We start from the raw sequence: 17,681 nt of genomic DNA on the forward strand, positions 1-17,681 counted from the left end.
AGGAGGAAAGGATGGAGGGACAGAATGTGGCTTCTGATAAATTTATATTCTGTTGGACATTATTTATTATAATTATTATTAATTACAATAATAAACTTGATCTACATAGCACTTTTCAAAACATAGCTCAAAAGCTCAAAAGCACATAGTACCATATGCTTTTCTATATTTTGCATGAACACGAATGAATGACAGAGACAACAGGGATATTGACCGTAGGTGAAATGACTAATGATATTAAATTATGTAATTTGGGAAAAAAAAATCAATCAAGGGATGATGTGTTTTAATCCACAGCCTCATCATTTGGTCTACCTTTGGAAGCTGCTTGGCGATGTCCCCCCCGACAAACACGGCCTCCAGGTAGATCCAGAGGTTCTGGACGGTCATCCAGTTCTCGATGATATCCGTGGTGTTGGACAGATTCTGCACCCACTTCTGAATCTGGCCCTTGAAAGGGGTGTTGTACCTGTGACGGACCATCAGGGGGAAAATAAAAAACAAAAGAAACAATCATAAAAACTATGATCTGAAATGATCTGGAAAAATGATCATGAAAATTGACTTCCATCACACAGGCAAAAACATGAGACTGGTATTTTTCATAGAGGGCATGGATATTACCAAGTATAGAGCGTGTGTATTCTGGTTAAATTAGATCTTCTTTTTTTTGTACAGAGGAGTAGTAGTAGTTTATGGTTTGCAATTATTATAAATTGTCAATGTTATTTTGCAGTTGACTGTATCCCCCCCAACAAAACAGGTTCAGCCAATTCCAGCCAAACCGACTCTGCCATGCTGTCATGGGCTGTATCACAATATCAGTGTACTTGAGGAGTGCTGCTGTAACTGGAATCGCTGATTGTGCTTTCCTGGAAAAACAGATATATTATATCTTACATATTATATCTTATATCAAGGAAAGAGGATTATTTTTTCTGAAAAAACGTCATTACACTGTGATTGAAATTATTGAGACTCTAAGGCAATAATCTCAACCTCCTGTTGTGAGATGCCAGTGTTTAAGGGAGCTCTGGTACGATTTAAGATAAGATGGCACTTTATTAATCAGCAGGGTGAGATTCCGGATTCATGACATGTGTTAATGTATATTATGTTTTATGAACTTGTCTTTCAATGCACTGTAGTCATTTGCAGGTATTGCAGTTTAACATCTTTGCCCTGGACTGCAGATGAAAATTTGGCATTCTTGGCTAACTCCCACTTTTACATTTTTACTAAACATAAATTAATGGGCACTGTCTCCTGAAAAATAAATAACGAAATAAAATAAATGTATGAATTCATTCTGGCCACACACAATAGAAAAATAAGCTGAACAGACTTCACTCAAAGTAAGACACTGAGACAAGCAGACAGCGTGGCCAGGTACACGGTTTTCCCGTGGAACTGGGCTACTGTTGAAGTGTTGCCGCGGGTTACATATGTTGGCTAGACCCATTTTGTATGCAAATCTCACGAATAATATGTATAAATAAAAATAAATCAAAAAATGGGGCTGGGCATGGATGATGCAGTATGGAATGAAACCGTGCGTAATGGGGACACGTTCTCCGTGTTAACCCCCCACCGGTTTTGGGCTGGATTTTATTGCCCATTACGCTGGTTTTGTCACACACACCTGGCAGCCCTGCAAGCAGATAACCCAGTGCTTGGTCATTAAAATAATAACTTCCATATCATAAACACATGCAATCGGGAGGATCTAGTAATATTCCGTCTCGATATTAAATTTTCCTTCCCAATGAATTATTTTATTTTCGCAAAAGAACCCCCAACAGAGTGATCAGCACTTCAATCCATCAACCCATTCAATCTATCAATCCAAAGGGGGCTATTTTGCGATAATGACCGGCTGGCTGCCCATTATGCCGCTTATTACACGGTTTCTTACTTAATAAAACAATACATTGAGGTGGAATATTGATTTGAAATGGATTTAGTAGTATAACCATAAGTATAACCAACTAGTTTGCCTAGTTGAAGAGCTTCCGCCAAAGAAAATTAGTCCACAACACCGTGGCTAACACCACAACAACGTAGCAAACTATTCACCAAACAAAACCAACATACATGTGACTGACCTATTTACTGATGGTAAAATGTGACATATCCACATTCGTCTCTTCAACTCTTCCGTTTTAGTTTTGGTGGAGCGTCACAAGACGTCGCCGCTAGCTAGTGTTAGCATTAGCACGTAAGCGGTGTCATTATTGTGAAATAACTGACCACCGGTTGCTGCTATTGACCAATCAGAACGGAGTATTCCACAGAGCCGCGTAATGCTGTGTAACAATAACCCCGGAGTTTAAACTTTGTCCGACCAACCTGTTGCTCATCAGAGAGCCCAGCACCATCAGGCTGTCCTCCATGCTGGCGATGATCTCCGACGTGCTGTCTCCTCGAAAGAGCAGCTCTCCGCGAGTCTTAAAGCCGGCAAACGTGAAGGTCTTGTTGTCCCATTCCGCTATCACCTGCTTCAACTTCTGCTCAATGTCCCTCTCTTTCACCGCGCTGATGCAGATGTCCTGTGGAGGGGCGAGCAAAGACGTCGCATTGAGAAGGGAGAAAACATCCACATCCTCAACAGTTTGTCTCACAAGCTGAATGGGAATCATAATAATTTGAAAGTTACTCTGTATATAAATAAAGATGAGCCAGTTCAGAGCTAGCTTAACTATCATCATCATCGTAAAATACTAATATGACGATAAAAATCTGAGCAACCAGAACAAATCCTTTTGATGAAGTAATACAATAAGGGCTGCTCGAGTGTTTTCAAACTAAAGAGAATTTCTATTACGCGATAAATATTCCATTGAGGATACTTTAAAGGCTCCCACTTGGCGACAAAACTGCCATTCTACCACATTAAAGGCTAATTATCCGAGAGCATAGCCATCGGGGGACTAGATTCATTGAGCCATTGTTGTTGAGGTATACGTGGATGCTGATAAAAACCCACTATTGTTACCTCGATCTCCTCTTTACACTTGAGCAGTGGAGCCTCCATGATGTTGCGCAGTTTGAATGTGTCGCTCTCCACCTCGAAGCTATGCCCGGTCACCTGGGAGGACGAATCAATACTTCGTTTCATCAGACAGCGTTTGTCTAGCTGTTAGGTGCCGACTTATTGAAAACGGTTAGAGATTGCCAAACACCTTACAGGAGGTAAAAAAAACATGAAGCATAACGGGAGCATTTCAGTGTATTCAAAGTGTATTTGGGTGTCGGCACCTCGGTGATCCTCTTCCAGTGGCGGGTCATCATGGCCCTGTTGGTCATGAGCTCCAGCAGGGGGCAGCATTCGCTGAATTCATCGATGGTTTTTTTCAGGTCCAGGAAGGCCGGCCACTCCTTCAGGGCACGGGGCAGCTTGCGACACCTGGGGGTGGAGGAGGTTTGGAATGGTTGCTCGCGTGTTCCATATTAGCTCAATGGCAAGCAACGACTCTTCCATTAGAGAGGCCCGCCCTTCTGCAAACTCCCACCGACAGCGGTTTTGTGTGCGTGCGTGCGTGTGTGTGTGTGTGTCAGTGTGGTTGGGCCTTTTGATGCACGAGTCCTGTGCCCGCGGTAGAATGGGGCCGTACAATAGACTCGTAAGTACACTGCGACTTGGAAAAAATTGGATTTCTACTTCAAGAGGGAGCACCAACTCATATTTCCTTTGATGGCTGGCAAAATGACAGCCGGAAATAACACACTCTCTGCAACGCTACTTGCTATTATCGAGAACAAAAAAAAAAAAGAAAAAAAGGCAGATTCATTGATAGTTACTTCTGCAGGATGGAGTACCTTTCTTTTCCCAAAGCCTCTTTATCCGTCCTCCTTTTGTGTTTGTGCGACGGACACAAAAGGACAGGCCATTCTTCCCCCCCCACCCCCAAAGAAAAGGGGCCGTGCATAAAGGGGACGGAGTGGATGAAATTGAAAATCCTTTTGTGCATTCATGCAATTCAATGGAAGGCATAACAGCGTGACTACAGGGGGAAGGCCTCCACATCAGGCCATGAACAGAGAGGTAGCTGCTGAGGAGGAGGTGGAAATAATTTCCTTTCTCGACAAACGTGTCACTTCTCTCCACAACCCCATCCCCTGTCCCTGCCCATTCATCGCCTTTGCTTCTTCGTTGCTGAGCTGAAAGGTTGCGAGTTCGATGTCAGCCATATATTGTACAAAACTGTTAACAGGCTCGTTTGATCTAAGTCCAGTTTTGATTCGATTCGATTTTTTTTTGAATGAGCACAACACAGTTTATGTTTAGTTCAGTTCAGTTTTGTCAACACTTTCCCTAAAAGCACTGAATCAACCATTTGCCGAACACCCACACAATAATGTGGCAGAAAAATTAGACCAAAGTGTCCCAAACTACATTCCTTGTCATGCTTTATTACATATTTAACTTAATACTTTTTCAGTCAATCACAATCAAGTATTTACGAGCCAGAACCAACCATTTAGGTTTGTCCTTCAGTCCACGTGTCACCTCAACCAGGTAAATTGATCATTTTCATTCTCTGCTCAAAAGGATACCTCAAGGCGATTCAAGCTTTCACATTTAATTTTCCATCCAAACTAAAAATGGGGATGTGGTCGATCATTGGCCATCACTTGTTGGCGACCATTCTATCATGGTAACCACTGAGAAATGAAGCCAATTCTCACCAACAGCAAGACTTGGATGATTTTTTTATATAAACAGCTGACTTGACCAATAGACTACCCAAAGGCAGCAGGCCACAAAATGGGGAATCAATGTCGTGAAGAACGTAGAAGAACATTAGATAGCGCAAATGGGAAAAATACTTGAAGTATGTCAATACATAAATTAATCAAATTACCTTAAAATGTTACTTTGGCAGTTTAATTCCAAGTTAGTAGCAATACAACTACATCAGTGCAGGTCTGATGACTTTACTAGAACATATTGCCTTCCCACTTGCCTCGCCTGGAAATCCACTAGCTCATTATTGATCCTCTCAATGTGGATGTCGGTCCAGAGGATGTCGTAGTATCCATTGACTGTATCAATGACGTTATTGTACAGGCCGTACAGCTTCTGTAGCAGCGCCAGCTGCTTCCTGATCTCCAAAAGCTGTGGATGCTGGGTAACAGGAAGTCCAAACAGCTCCTCGCCGCCCGTGTAAGTGATGTATTTTCTGAACAAGTTGTCAAAGCGATTCTGGATTGGGGAGACACACACAGTGTCTTCAAAATCAGTGTTATTCGTACTTGTTATCTGTAAGCACCCAAGAGTGCATACTCAAATTCTGCTAAATTACTCTAAGTACGGCAAACATCAAGTTGGTGATAATAAAGTGTCTATTCCGCACTTTATGGAAGACAAATCAAATTCCAATCAATGGACTCTCGGAGACTGACTCACCCACATCAAATTACCCGGCTGACTAGAAAAAAAACATTACATTATTGTTAAGCCAGTGACGAGGTTCCCTAGCTGAAAAAAACAAAGCCCTTGAATAAAACAAGTGACGAGAGGAGCTGTAGATTTGGGGATTTGAAATAATGCAAGATTGCGACAAATTCCACAAATTAACAGGAGCGGCTCAGCCACTATGGACGAAGTCACTGTTAACTACCCTCACTAGATTAACCTACTAAATACACATCCAAGACTAGAGGCATAAGTAGCACATCCTAGGAAACACATTAAGCACAAAACCCCACATGATGTGGTACATACGGTATAAAAGGTATTTGGAAAAATACTATTGAAACAAAAGACTAGAAACAGTATGGTTTGGTACCTGGAACATAATAAGCCTGTCACTGGCATCCTGAGGAGCTAGTCCTTCAGCCATGGGACCATCCTAGTGCAGAAGAGTGAAAGCCATGTTAACCAGTAAGAAACTCCATCTTAAATCAGCTCATGTTAATGATGGAGCGTTCCACAATACCTTGTCGTAGTCACCGTAGAAATGGTGGCAGTCCTCCATGAAGCCCTCCACGTTCTCGATGAGCTCTCCCCTGAAGTTGGGCTGCAGGGCGGCCAGCTCGTTCTGCACCTCCGTGCTCCTGGAAAGCAACTTCTCCCAGGAGTAGCGCAGGGTGTCCACCTTCTCCGCCTCCTCCTTGGCCACCGACAGCTCATACTTGTGGAGCATGGCATACGACTCCTGAGGATGAGGGAAGTAGGGTTGTATTTCTAAAAGTGAGAAGATCAAACTCGCTCTTAAGTCGAAGCTCAAGTTTGAGTTGCGAAGTGCTCCGAACCTCAATGGGGCCGACTTGGAAGTCAACAGTTATCTGCTGCTCTCTGATCTCTTTTAGTGCCGCCATCGCGATACGAATGTCGTCCAGGTCTTTGATCTGCCGGTTGAGCTTCTTTCCAGCTTCGTCCACAAAGGCGAAGATCTGCTCCATCTCCGAGCGGTACTTTCTGTTGCAGTGCAGGCCGTAGTCCACCATCCAGCTCTTGGTTTCCGCTGTGAGAGACATCTTCAGGTTTGCTGGTAAAAAAAATTAACCCAAATAAACATGACTTTGGAGGCTTGACACAGTGTTTCACGCTGGGGAGTTTGTCGCTTTCCTCGTGAGTCCAAAACTTACTAGCACATATACCAAAATCGATATATATTCAATATTATATTGCCCACAGTGTTATCAATACACCCCTATATATGAAATTAATTGATTCTTCAGGCTAATTAGAGTTAAAGCTGAAGACAGTGGGCATGGAGGTTTTAGCCAAGTCCAGTCTGTCCAAGAAAAGCATGAATTTGAATTGCAAAAGTTTGTCATAAATATTCATTACAATTAAAGCTGAATATTATATATTGAATATATTATATATATATATATATATTATATATTATATATATATATATAATATATTTATATATATAATATATTGAAATTCCAATGTGATGAATATTCATAGGCTTGCCCTGTTCCGTTTTGTCCCTCGGAGGTCAAAGAGTTTAACCTGTGACAGAGCCAACCTCTCGCTGCAATCAAAACTACAACATACTGAATATATTCTACCCAAGAGACCCCGGATCCTGTCACTAAAATTCTATATTCAAGGACAAGGCTGTGGGTCTGGAATGAGGACCAAAAAGTGGTCCAAGGAAGGACAACTGGTGAACCAGCGACAGGGTCATGGCCATGGGCTCTGATGCGCGAGGAGAGCGAAGGCTAGCCCGTCTGGTCCACTACCAAAGAAAAGCTACTGTAGCATAAATTGTTGAAAAAGTTCATGCTGGCTATGATTGAAAGGTGTCACACAGTGCATCACAGCTTGCTGGGTATGGTGCTGTGTAGACGCTGACCGGTGAGCGTGCTCATGCTGACCCCTGTCCACTGCCAAAAGCGCCTACAATGGGCATGTGGGCATCAGAACTGGACCACGGAGCAATGTAAGAAGGTGGCCTGGTCTGATGAATCATGTTTTCTTCTACATCATGTGGATGGCTCGGGTCAGGGTCTGAACCGATCGAGCATCTGTGGGATGTTCTGGAACAACAAGCCCATGGGGGCCCCACCTCGCAACCTCCAGGACTTCAAGGATCTGCTGCTAACATCTTGGTGCCAGATACCACAGGACACCTTCAGAGGTCTTGTAGAGTCCATGCCTCAATGGGTCAGAGCTACACAATATTAGTGGATATAAGTGGTTGTTTTAATGTTGTGGCTTCTTGTTGTATATAACATTGATGAAAATACCATTTGTTTTACTGACAAAATCAAATGTGAAAAGAAAATAGCTTATGAAATCCACCTCAATGCAATTATTGGTGATCATCTACATATATGTAAATTTAGTAATGTCTTCAATAACACATACATGAAACAAACTTTTCATTCTTCAAAAATGTCTTAAATTTACCATTGGTTTACCAATTCAAGCTACAATGTTAGAGTTTCATGCAGAAATGACTGTGAAAAAATGTTCATAAATATAAATTTAGGCACAAATTTGCTCTGCTCACGAGGTATATAAAGACCAATTGTTCATTGGTTGTGAGGTTTTTGAAAAACACTCATTTAGAGGAACGCCTAATAGTTTTGTGTCTACATCTAACCTGTGAATAAGGCCAGGGCTCCCACGGTGAGGTACTCGGGTTCGGCGTTTATCTCCAGCTCCAGGTCTCGGTAGTAAAGGATCTGGCTCTCGAACTCTGACAGCAAGGGTGTTCCTTGGCTGAACCTAAAAAAAAAAAAGAAAAATCAATGGAGGATGCAATGGAGGATGATATCCCTCCACTGTAACATGCTATTGTTCCGTTAAATTCAATCATTGCTATCCAATCCATCCCATAATGAAGCACTCCATACTTCCTGATGCCGTCTTCCCGGTCCTGCCGCCAGATGTGATGGTAGCGACTGAACCGTTCCAGGGCTGTCATCACCTCCTGGGTAAAAAAAAACAAAACAGATACAGTATATACACTTTTTTTTTTCCATTGAGAGAGAACAGGCTTCTTGTACCTTCTTGCAGGAGGTGATTGAGGTGCTGAGAACAGAAACCAGCTTGACGATCTCCTTGTTCTCTGACACGCTCTTGTAGTAGTTCCTGGCTTGGAATTGAACAGCCTGGATCACAGACGCTGAAATGTCCGACATACTGCCATCTGAAACGAGAAGGAATAAGAGGGGGCATTACTGGAGAGTAATTCAACACTTCAATGACAATCTCCATCCATCCAATTTGATCTTACTATCTTTAACTTCCTTTTAATCTCCTGGAGCAGCTGCAATCAACAATTATTATTATCAGCACTTAATACCAGCATTAAGTGATGGTATTATCACCTGATCATTTGTTCGATGGACAATTCATTCCACATTAACATCATTAATGAGAGTGAAATAAAATTATAAGATACAAATGAACATAATTCATCATAAGTTATTTGAACCCAAATGGACATCTTGAACTTTTCACAACAGGGTGCATTCAAAAATGAAATCAAGGACCTTTTTAAGCACAATTTCTTTCATTTTGAAGGATTTCCATTTTCAATGTGATCTTTATAAATTAAAATATAATCTTAGTCTCATTGTCAAATGATATATATATATATATATATATATACACATACAATATAACACTTTATATAGTGAGACTATATATAATTGATCTCATTTTCATCTACTATTATAAGTGTCTATTTTAAACTGTGCTGGATTAAATGTATCACTGCCATAATCTATGCTGTTTTTTATTATATTATGATCTGAATAACAACAGGGGGAATATTAGATTTTTCAATGACTTTTGAAGCACTTCACCACAAAAGGGGCTATTTTCAAGGTATTCTAGTACTTTTTCCAAGGACAAATTTCACTTCAAGCACTTCAAGCACCTGGTAAGAACCCTGCCATTAGATTAATCTTATCTAATTATTATATATATATATATATACATTTTTTTTTTTTTAATTTTCTTTTAAGCACTTGTGTATTAGAATTCGATAGATCCATTAAATGATCAATCGATGAATTACTTCAGGCTTCACAAAGGACTGCGGGTTCAGGTGTAGGGGCAAGAATGAGGAGGAGCGACACCAATGAAGGTATGAGAAAGAGATTGTGGGGGAAAACATAATTATGAGGGCAGATCATCTTCCACAAGTCTACAAATTGAGGGACAATCAGTATAACGAGTGTCTCAATCAACCAGACACTACAGTCTAGTTCCAGGATCCAACAAACGGATAATACTGTTTGTCGGCTTCATAATTGCATAAATTAGAAGCAGCTCCATGCGCTGCGGTGGAAAAAAAGATGCATCTTTAATAAATCATGTGCTGATTGAACGAGCAGAAAGAGCGGGTGGTGTACATCTTTGCATACATAAATAGATTCGCGGGAAAGAAGGCGGCAGAATGTTTTGTCTGTCTACGCTTCACTGACGCTGGAAGTAGCATGAGGATGTGGCAAAGACAAATATCATGAAAATAAACCTTTCAATTGGTGTGCTTGCTTTTCTTTTAAAGCAAGTTGGCATTTCCTTGAATGAATTTGATCCGTGGGAGTGGCTCAAATGTGTATACTTCCTTTTCCGAAAGTCATCAATGACACACGGCACTTTGAAAGGCTATCTGCTCCAAGCCAGATAGGGATTCACTCTGATGAGCTGCGTGATGAGGGGATCAGTTTATACTGTGGACGTGTCAACTGAATTGCGATCAACGTTGTTGGAATATCGTGTGTTGGGAGGAGGCAAGGCACCTGACAACGCAACCATACAGACAGAGGAATCTGGTGGTCTCGGGTCATAACGTACCAGCCGGGCTCCGGGATGTTGTTTCCCTGCCCTCTGATTCGCTCTCACTGCTCTCCTGTTTCAGGACGGCCATCCATCTCTCACTCATCTTTCTCTTCAAGGGAAAAACATGAAAAAATCGTCAGACATAAAGCAGACGTACACTTTTAAAAAGTCATTGTAGGACAGTATGTGTTGAACAAAACCCGCGACGGCCTCTCTCGACACTAATAAACCTTCCATTGAGGGATGCGTTCACATGACGACAAAGCTTCCCACCTGAATACAGAACAATAGGGAAGTTGTGCCACCAAAATTCCAATGACTATTTATAAAGCGTTTGAGCTCCGTTAGGGAAGTATCTAGTTTTCAATGCCTTGATTCTGTGAATGACCTTCCAAGGAGCAGTGGCAAGCAATATAGTGTTCCATAAGTTCTTATCTATTCGTTTAAGTTTTAAGATAAATACAATGAAATGAGTCGATGAAAAATATTGTGAAATCAGTTGAAAAAAACTGGTAGCAACAATTTGTCCAACCCTACTATCCCATCCATCTCTTCTGTCAGCCAACTTAGAAACGGCTCAAAGTTTTCACTTCACAATTTGCAATGCCATTTTTTGAGTACCTTCCCATTTCACAGGGCCTTACTCACAAACAATAACAAGTTGCGAGGGAGCGTTTTATCCTCCATTTAAATGCAAACGCATTCCTCTCCTGCACCATCCCCCGCTGCAAGGACTGATGCATTGTACACAGGCAAGAAAAAAAAATCTGGCTGAGGCACAGTACGCTCGTTCTCCGAACTTCTGCTGAGAGGTGGGATTAATCCTTTGAAACTGTCGGTGCTGAGAAACTGAATTAGAACCGCATCCTTCCTCATTTCCAACTTTCCGGTTACATAATGCTTGAAAGGGACGTTATAGGTTTTTCTAGGGCATCCTTGCAGGGCAGCGGTAACACATTTCACCTCAATCGGAGAGATTCGTAGAAAGTTTTCATTCAAGTTCTTTGTAAGCCACTAGCTCCTGCTTCGTATTCCCCGGTGCGGCAACAGAAATCTTCTGGTTTCATACAAAAGCTAAAGCCTAACTCATATTTTAAAAGTTTATCCTGGGAAAATAAACACATAGGATATGAAAAACGTTGAGACACAGTGTATTTTTGTATTAATATGACTCAAAGTATACATCTTTCAGATGTTGCTCCCGTGGTTCGTCTGTCAGAATGCATACGATGGTCAACGTTTGAAAATAATCCAAATACTGTATGTGGATCCTACAGGCCAGTGTGGTTGCCAGACACTTTTATACCCTCCCCACCCTTCTTGGAGGTTTAAAGGGAAACAAAAGTCTAAAAATCAAAAATCATAAGTTATTTATGTTGTTTGCGTTGGTGTGCAAAAAGTGCTCTTTGAGAGCTCAGAAAACCTCAAAATGTTTTAGCCGAGAAGAAGACATACTTATATATCTCATTCATTATGCAGATACTTAAATAAATCATATATGCCAAACATGGACATTGGGAAATACGTGCCCACAGTTGTCATTTGGGACACAAATGCCCAAATGTGAAGGCGCGTTAAGTTATGGGTGTACAGAAATTAGCGTTTGAGCTGTTATGTTGGCTTTACCACAATGAATAGAAAAAAAAAAAGAAACAGCACAAAACTTCTGATCTTCGTTCCATTTTGTATCTTTTTTACAAGGCAGTATTTTGCCGTTTAGTTTCTCTTTCACCTTGGAGATCCTCTCCTTGCTCCACTGGCCGACCCCTTTGCTGACGCAGACGATGCACTCCACGGCCCGGTTTAGAGCCTGCTGGACCTCCTCCATGGCCGGCACCATGGCAATGTTGGGGATGGAGAGGATCACGTTGGCCCTGAAGATGGGACGACCACAGACCTTGGTGCGATTGGGAGAGTCGCCATCAGCTGCAAGAGCAAAGAGCCAGCGGTGTTTACTGTAGCGTGAAAAGGAATTTGAAGATGGATGCTACAGAACCTCCCTCCCTCTACTCTACCTGTACTCTAACTCTACCGCCCTCTAGTCGTCCTCCAACTACTCTACCACCCTCTAAAGTACTCAACCTCCCTCTACTCTACCTCCCTCTCCCTCTCTAAACTACCTTCTTCTACTCTACCTCTCTCCACTCTACCTCTACCTCCCTCTCCGCCATCTCTACTCTACCTACCTCTACTGTACCTCTAGGTCCACTCTACCACTACCACTACTCTACCGCTCTATTCTACTGTACCACCCTCTACAGGGACTAAATGAGGGAAACCAAAATCTTCATGGATAAAAAAAAAGATGTGTCAATACGATGACCAAATATGATTTATTCTATACTAAGCATTGTCAAGACCACGTACAAATTACGTGCAGTCTAAACGACCAAGTAGACTGTTATTCAGAAGACGTTCGAACCACGGCGCTGGGGAGACGAGCCTCACCCAGGAAGTGTGTGAGCGAGGAGGCGTGGATGCGCTTGCGCAGTGTCTCCAGGGTGTTGCGCGTCAGTCGCAGCAGGGCATCCATGTTGCGGTGGTTGAAGTAGGAGAGCAGCTCATGGGCCTCCTCCTCCATCACCTGCATCAGGTCTCTCTTCTTCTTCCTCTTCACCATGGGGGAGGCGGGGCCCCCGCTGGCAGGAAGGGCCAAGGCGTTTCTGGAGAACAGGTGGCCGTCCGATCGGCCGTCCTCTTCACCTGGAAGACAACCAGGGGATAAGTGTCTTCTGTTTTCTGAAACGTTTCAAGATGAATGTGTCGGGGGACGAACCAAAGTTTCTTAGGTTCTTAGGTAGCTACTGTGTTCTGTCTAGGACATATTGTGTTTAATCACCGGATGCGTTGCATTACATTTCACTGCATATATGTATAAAAGTACGGATATGTATGTGACAAATAAACCTCTTGAATCTTGAATCTTGAATCTTAAATCTTGAAAATGGCAAATAACTAATAACTAATATTCTGATTATCATGGAAGAACTTTCAGGGGGCACAAGATCAAAGATACAAGACAATTTCGTATTTAATTCTTCTGTTATGGCAATGCATTAAAGCTACATGGACGTTTTAGAACATTTGCCTTGTGGTCATGACGGGTCAACAGACTGAAAAGTCATATGGAAGTGTATCAAAAAAGCATACAAGAGAACAATGAAGGGCATCAATTGTAAATAAAGAGTATATTTTTCAAGGTGAATTGTTGAAGAAAGTGAAAAAATAGTCCCTTTATTGATAATTGATTTTTTTTACATACATGCATGCTTCACATTATAATCAGACGTATTGTAGATGCAAGCAATGGATATCAATGGAGAATGGGAAATATTTGGTCACCTAAATTTGCTATTAAAGTGAGTCAGCATATGAACAGGTGACAGGTAACTATTGTTTCATACAACTTCTCATATCTATCCACTCTGGCTCACACCATCCTCCCTCCACAGAGTAAACCCAGGTGTACCGTCGCTGTTGATGTGGTCCATGGCTTTGCGCTCTGTGACTTCTGGAGCCTCGCCATCCTCCTCCCTGCGACTGCGGTCGAACTCCAGCAGCATATTGATCAGCTCATTGGCCGCCTCCTCCACCAATGAGCTCTTGGTGTGGAGACTCTGGGCTGCTTTAATGCACAGGTCCTTTAGGATGACGACGACAAGGGAAAAGAGGGCAGTTTGCGATTTCGATTTTTTGCAAATTTTGGACAAAAGGCATCCGGGTTGTTGTCGTTTGCATTTATCAGCTCATTAACCACCTCTTCAGCATAAAGGTCTTTCACTATTGAATTCCCTATTCAAAGCCTCTGTGGAGGGAAGTGTAAATACTGGAAGGATATCCATAAATGTATGTTACTTAATTCACCTTATTCTTTACTTTACCCGGGCACTGAAATCAGACAAGCTGAAGTGTGGCTTTTTTTCCTGTCAGTTTGCCCTTGGACTTCTAATGTCTGTGAAAAGGGAATCCTCAGAGTTGATGCTATTCCTCTACGCGTAACCTGCACTGCTTCGTCAGCATCCGTGGCGACCAGATTGTTCACATTGCTATTCCACTTGATGACTCTGCGATTCTGTCATGTCTGCAGGTAATGATTCATGGACTGCAGCCGTGACTGCCAACGAGCTACTCAGTGCCAGCACACAAGAGGTGTCAAACCAAACGCATGAAAACGCAGTGACTGGAATGGATGGCTTGCGTGCAGAGAACACACACCGCATAGGACTTCTCATTAATCTAGAAGAAAGACGCGGCCGCCCGGGAGGATAGAAACAGCTGTCTGCGATGAAACTGTTCAACCTCTTAAAAGCCGTGAAACTTCGGATAATGAGGTCTATATTACAGCAATAGCTCACTTTAGTATTACGTCTTACGGCTTTTTGCAGCAATCAACCACTTTCACATTGCAGAAACGATGTTATTTTGATATTATAATGAAGAGAATTATTTCCTTTTTTTTTTGTTTGATAACAGTAACACTTTTAAGTATCTTATTCAGTTGTTTAATAAAAGTTTAAAGTTTACTAAAACTAAAAGTAATTGTGTGAATGATAACCTATAAAACCACATGTGAAATCCATGTGGTGCTAACTGGTGCACTATGAAAAACCTTTAAAAACTAACCCTATGTTAAGATTTATAACTTGCGTCTGCTACACATGGGTTTTACATGTGATTTTGAATGGTGATGATGTGGAATTTGTTTCAAAAACACGTATTTAAGGGTAGGGAGTAGGTGAAAAAAAGTTGTTTAAAAGATTGAGACCACATCTCCCTTCTCACTCATCTTTGGCTTCATTGTAGTATTAGTGTGTTTAGTAACAACACCTGCATGGCCAATTAAAAAACAGATTCATTATTTTATACCATAGATAGCAAAGGCCCAAATTACATTTTTTGCAATGAGTTTTTTAATGATATTTGAATAAATATATTTTTAGCCCTTAAACTCCAGTACCTCCAGACTGAGCCGGCGATGAGCGTCGGCTGTCACTTACCACAGTGCTCTGGACAAACTGCTCCCAGGTGAAGGGCTCGTTCTCGGGCAACATACACAGGGTAGCTCCGCTCATCTCCTGCAGCACAGCGTCGATCCTGAACTCCACCAGGTCATTCACGCGGTCCAACAGCAGCTCCAGGTCCGCTGGAGAGGGGGGAAAAGAGAACAGATTTAACTCATGAGGAACTAGATTGGTCATTGGACATCCCTTGGCTTTTAAACAGAGCAAAACAGTGAACTTAACAATCACTGCTTCATAATGACTAAGGCATTAAATCATGTCATCCTGTCTTCTTCTTCCTACCCATAGCTGTATTGATACTGCTGAGGTACTTGTCGATGTTCAGCGACATCCAGCCAAGGGACGTCAAACCAGGAAGTATTGCATCGTCCACCTGTCAAATCACGATTAAAAGGTATCAAATTTGAGGAAGTGCATCTTATTAGCATTTTAATATACCTCTATATTTATTAATATTTGTCATGAATCCTCCCTGATCTTCCAGTATACATATTTGTTTTCATCTTATATTTCATTTTCATCTGGTCATTTCCTCATGCCATGTCACTAACCTCCATGTCATTTCAGATCCATCCACTCCCTTTTGCTTTGCTGTCACTCCCTTCCCTTCACTGGGTTTCCCCCGCCTGCACCTCATTCCCTCATTCGCCCCTCAGTATAAATACCAGTCCACCTCCCTTTGTTCCCTGCCAGATCTTTTGACTTTTCAGTAACACTGAGCTTTCCCGCAATTAATTCCTGATTCCTGTCCGAACCTTTGCCTAGTCCCCTGGACTCTGATTCTCTGCCTGTTTCCCTGGACCCTGATTCTCTGCATGTTCCCTGGACTCTAATTCTCTGCCTGTTTCCCTGGACTCTGATTCTCTGCCTTATTCCCTGGACTCTGATTGTCTGCCTGATTCCATGGACTCTGATTTTCTGCCTGTTTCCCTGGACCCTGATTCTCTGCCTGTTCTGTTCCCTAAGTTTGCCTTCTCTGACTGATTTCCTGGTTTTGACCCCTTCGTGTTTTTTGGAATAAACCTTGTGGACTTTGACTTCTTACCTGATTGTTTTGGTGTTTTGCTTATGACTTATGAGTGTAACAGTAAAATCCAGCCAGAAATGAACCCAGCCTACTCAGACACTCAGACAAGAGATAGCGGCACATGCTTGTGATCTACACCAACACGAGAAACAAATCACCGCCATTGTGGGGCTCCCCAGTAATCCTCCGCACGGCATGACAAACGTTTGGAGGCTCTCTGCGAACAAATCCAGCAGCTCACTCTGGTCAGTCAAACAATTGCTGCTACATCATCTACCAGTTCTCCTGCTCGTACCGTTTCCAGTCCTGAACCTCAACTCTCTACTCCAAAACACTTCTTCGGAGCTCCCAGGTACATGCCAGTCCTTCCTCATGCTCTGCTCACTAACTTTTGAACTGCAACCCCTCATGTATCCCACCAAGAGGTCACGAGACAGTTTCAGGACTAGGGTAATCAATTGTTGTCACACCTCTGCTCTTCGGTGACAGCCTTCTCTGTTTGTCTCTGGAAGGTTTCTGGCCATGCTACACCTGGCCGTGAGGCTGCTTGTGGACTTTAACCAAGTCATCGACTATTGAGTCCATTGAGTTTTGGGCCCTCGCAGCAGAGAGCAATTGTAATTCAGTCAAGGATTCTCCTTGGCCTCATTTTGGTGTTGGGGGTATGTAGTGTCAGGGTGGTTTAAGCAGCCACACCTGTCTTGGGTCTAGGTAACTGGGCCTGGGATCAGAGGTGGCTGTACGCCTGTTGCTCGTCAAAACAATCAATGAGCAACAGGTAAATCACCCATCCCCACACACACACACACACACACATGGAATGCCTCTGTCATGACATGTGTCAATCAGCTCCCAGCTTGTTACATCTTGCCACTCTTCAATAAACTGGTGTGTTTTCAACATCTCTACCTGTGTCCAAGGGCCCTGAAAATACCACTGAAAACAAAATCTTGGGCCACGTCACTTTCACCTCATCGGCCCTACTACTGCAGTGCTGGACTTCTTCCTGATTCTATGCCCCTGAGGGGTGGACTATACTCCCTGTCCATCTGAGAGACAATGGCAATGCAGCCCTACATCCAGGAGTCGTTGGCGGCAAGTATTATTTGCCACTCTTCATCTCCAGCCAGAGTGGGCTTCTTCTTTGTGGGGAAGAAGGACAAGTCACTGCAATCCTGCCTCGACTTCTGTGTCTGAACAATATAATGGTAAAAAACAGGTACCCCCTACCACTCAAATGTTCTGCTTTCAAACTCCTGTAGAGTGCCACCATGTTCACCAAGCTGGATCTCAGGACTGGAATGCTTAATATCTGGTCCATATCAAGGAGGGAGCCTAATTGAAAATGGCTTTCAACACCCCCAGGTAACAT

The 17,681-nt window shown here is 42.6% G+C and overlaps 1 protein-coding gene across 1 annotated transcript in view; it reads right to left on the bottom strand.

Moving 5' to 3' along the window:
• Positions 1-17,681, bottom strand: part of dnah5 (dynein, axonemal, heavy chain 5) — a gene marked incomplete at its 5' end in the record, with an annotated part of 160,663 nt that overhangs the window by 104,863 nt on the left and 38,119 nt on the right. Inside the window, 17 exons of the mRNA XM_080004870.1 lie at positions 316-469; positions 2,350-2,549; positions 2,996-3,088; positions 3,259-3,406; positions 4,968-5,206; positions 5,793-5,855; positions 5,943-6,161; positions 6,259-6,494; positions 8,070-8,194; positions 8,323-8,399; positions 8,476-8,618; positions 10,277-10,370; positions 11,994-12,187; positions 12,710-12,964; positions 13,731-13,902; positions 15,259-15,404; positions 15,565-15,655. Of these exons, the coding sequence (XP_079860996.1) occupies positions 316-469; positions 2,350-2,549; positions 2,996-3,088; positions 3,259-3,406; positions 4,968-5,206; positions 5,793-5,855; positions 5,943-6,161; positions 6,259-6,494; positions 8,070-8,194; positions 8,323-8,399; positions 8,476-8,618; positions 10,277-10,370; positions 11,994-12,187; positions 12,710-12,964; positions 13,731-13,902; positions 15,259-15,404; positions 15,565-15,655 (2,649 nt within the window). The remainder of the gene's footprint in view (positions 1-315; positions 470-2,349; positions 2,550-2,995; positions 3,089-3,258; positions 3,407-4,967; positions 5,207-5,792; positions 5,856-5,942; positions 6,162-6,258; positions 6,495-8,069; positions 8,195-8,322; positions 8,400-8,475; positions 8,619-10,276; positions 10,371-11,993; positions 12,188-12,709; positions 12,965-13,730; positions 13,903-15,258; positions 15,405-15,564; positions 15,656-17,681) is intronic.

The sequence above is a fragment of the Zeus faber genome (genome assembly GCF_960531495.2).
Source record: "Zeus faber genome assembly, chromosome: 8".
In the NCBI taxonomy this organism is placed as follows: domain Eukaryota; kingdom Metazoa; phylum Chordata; class Actinopteri; order Zeiformes; family Zeidae; genus Zeus; species Zeus faber.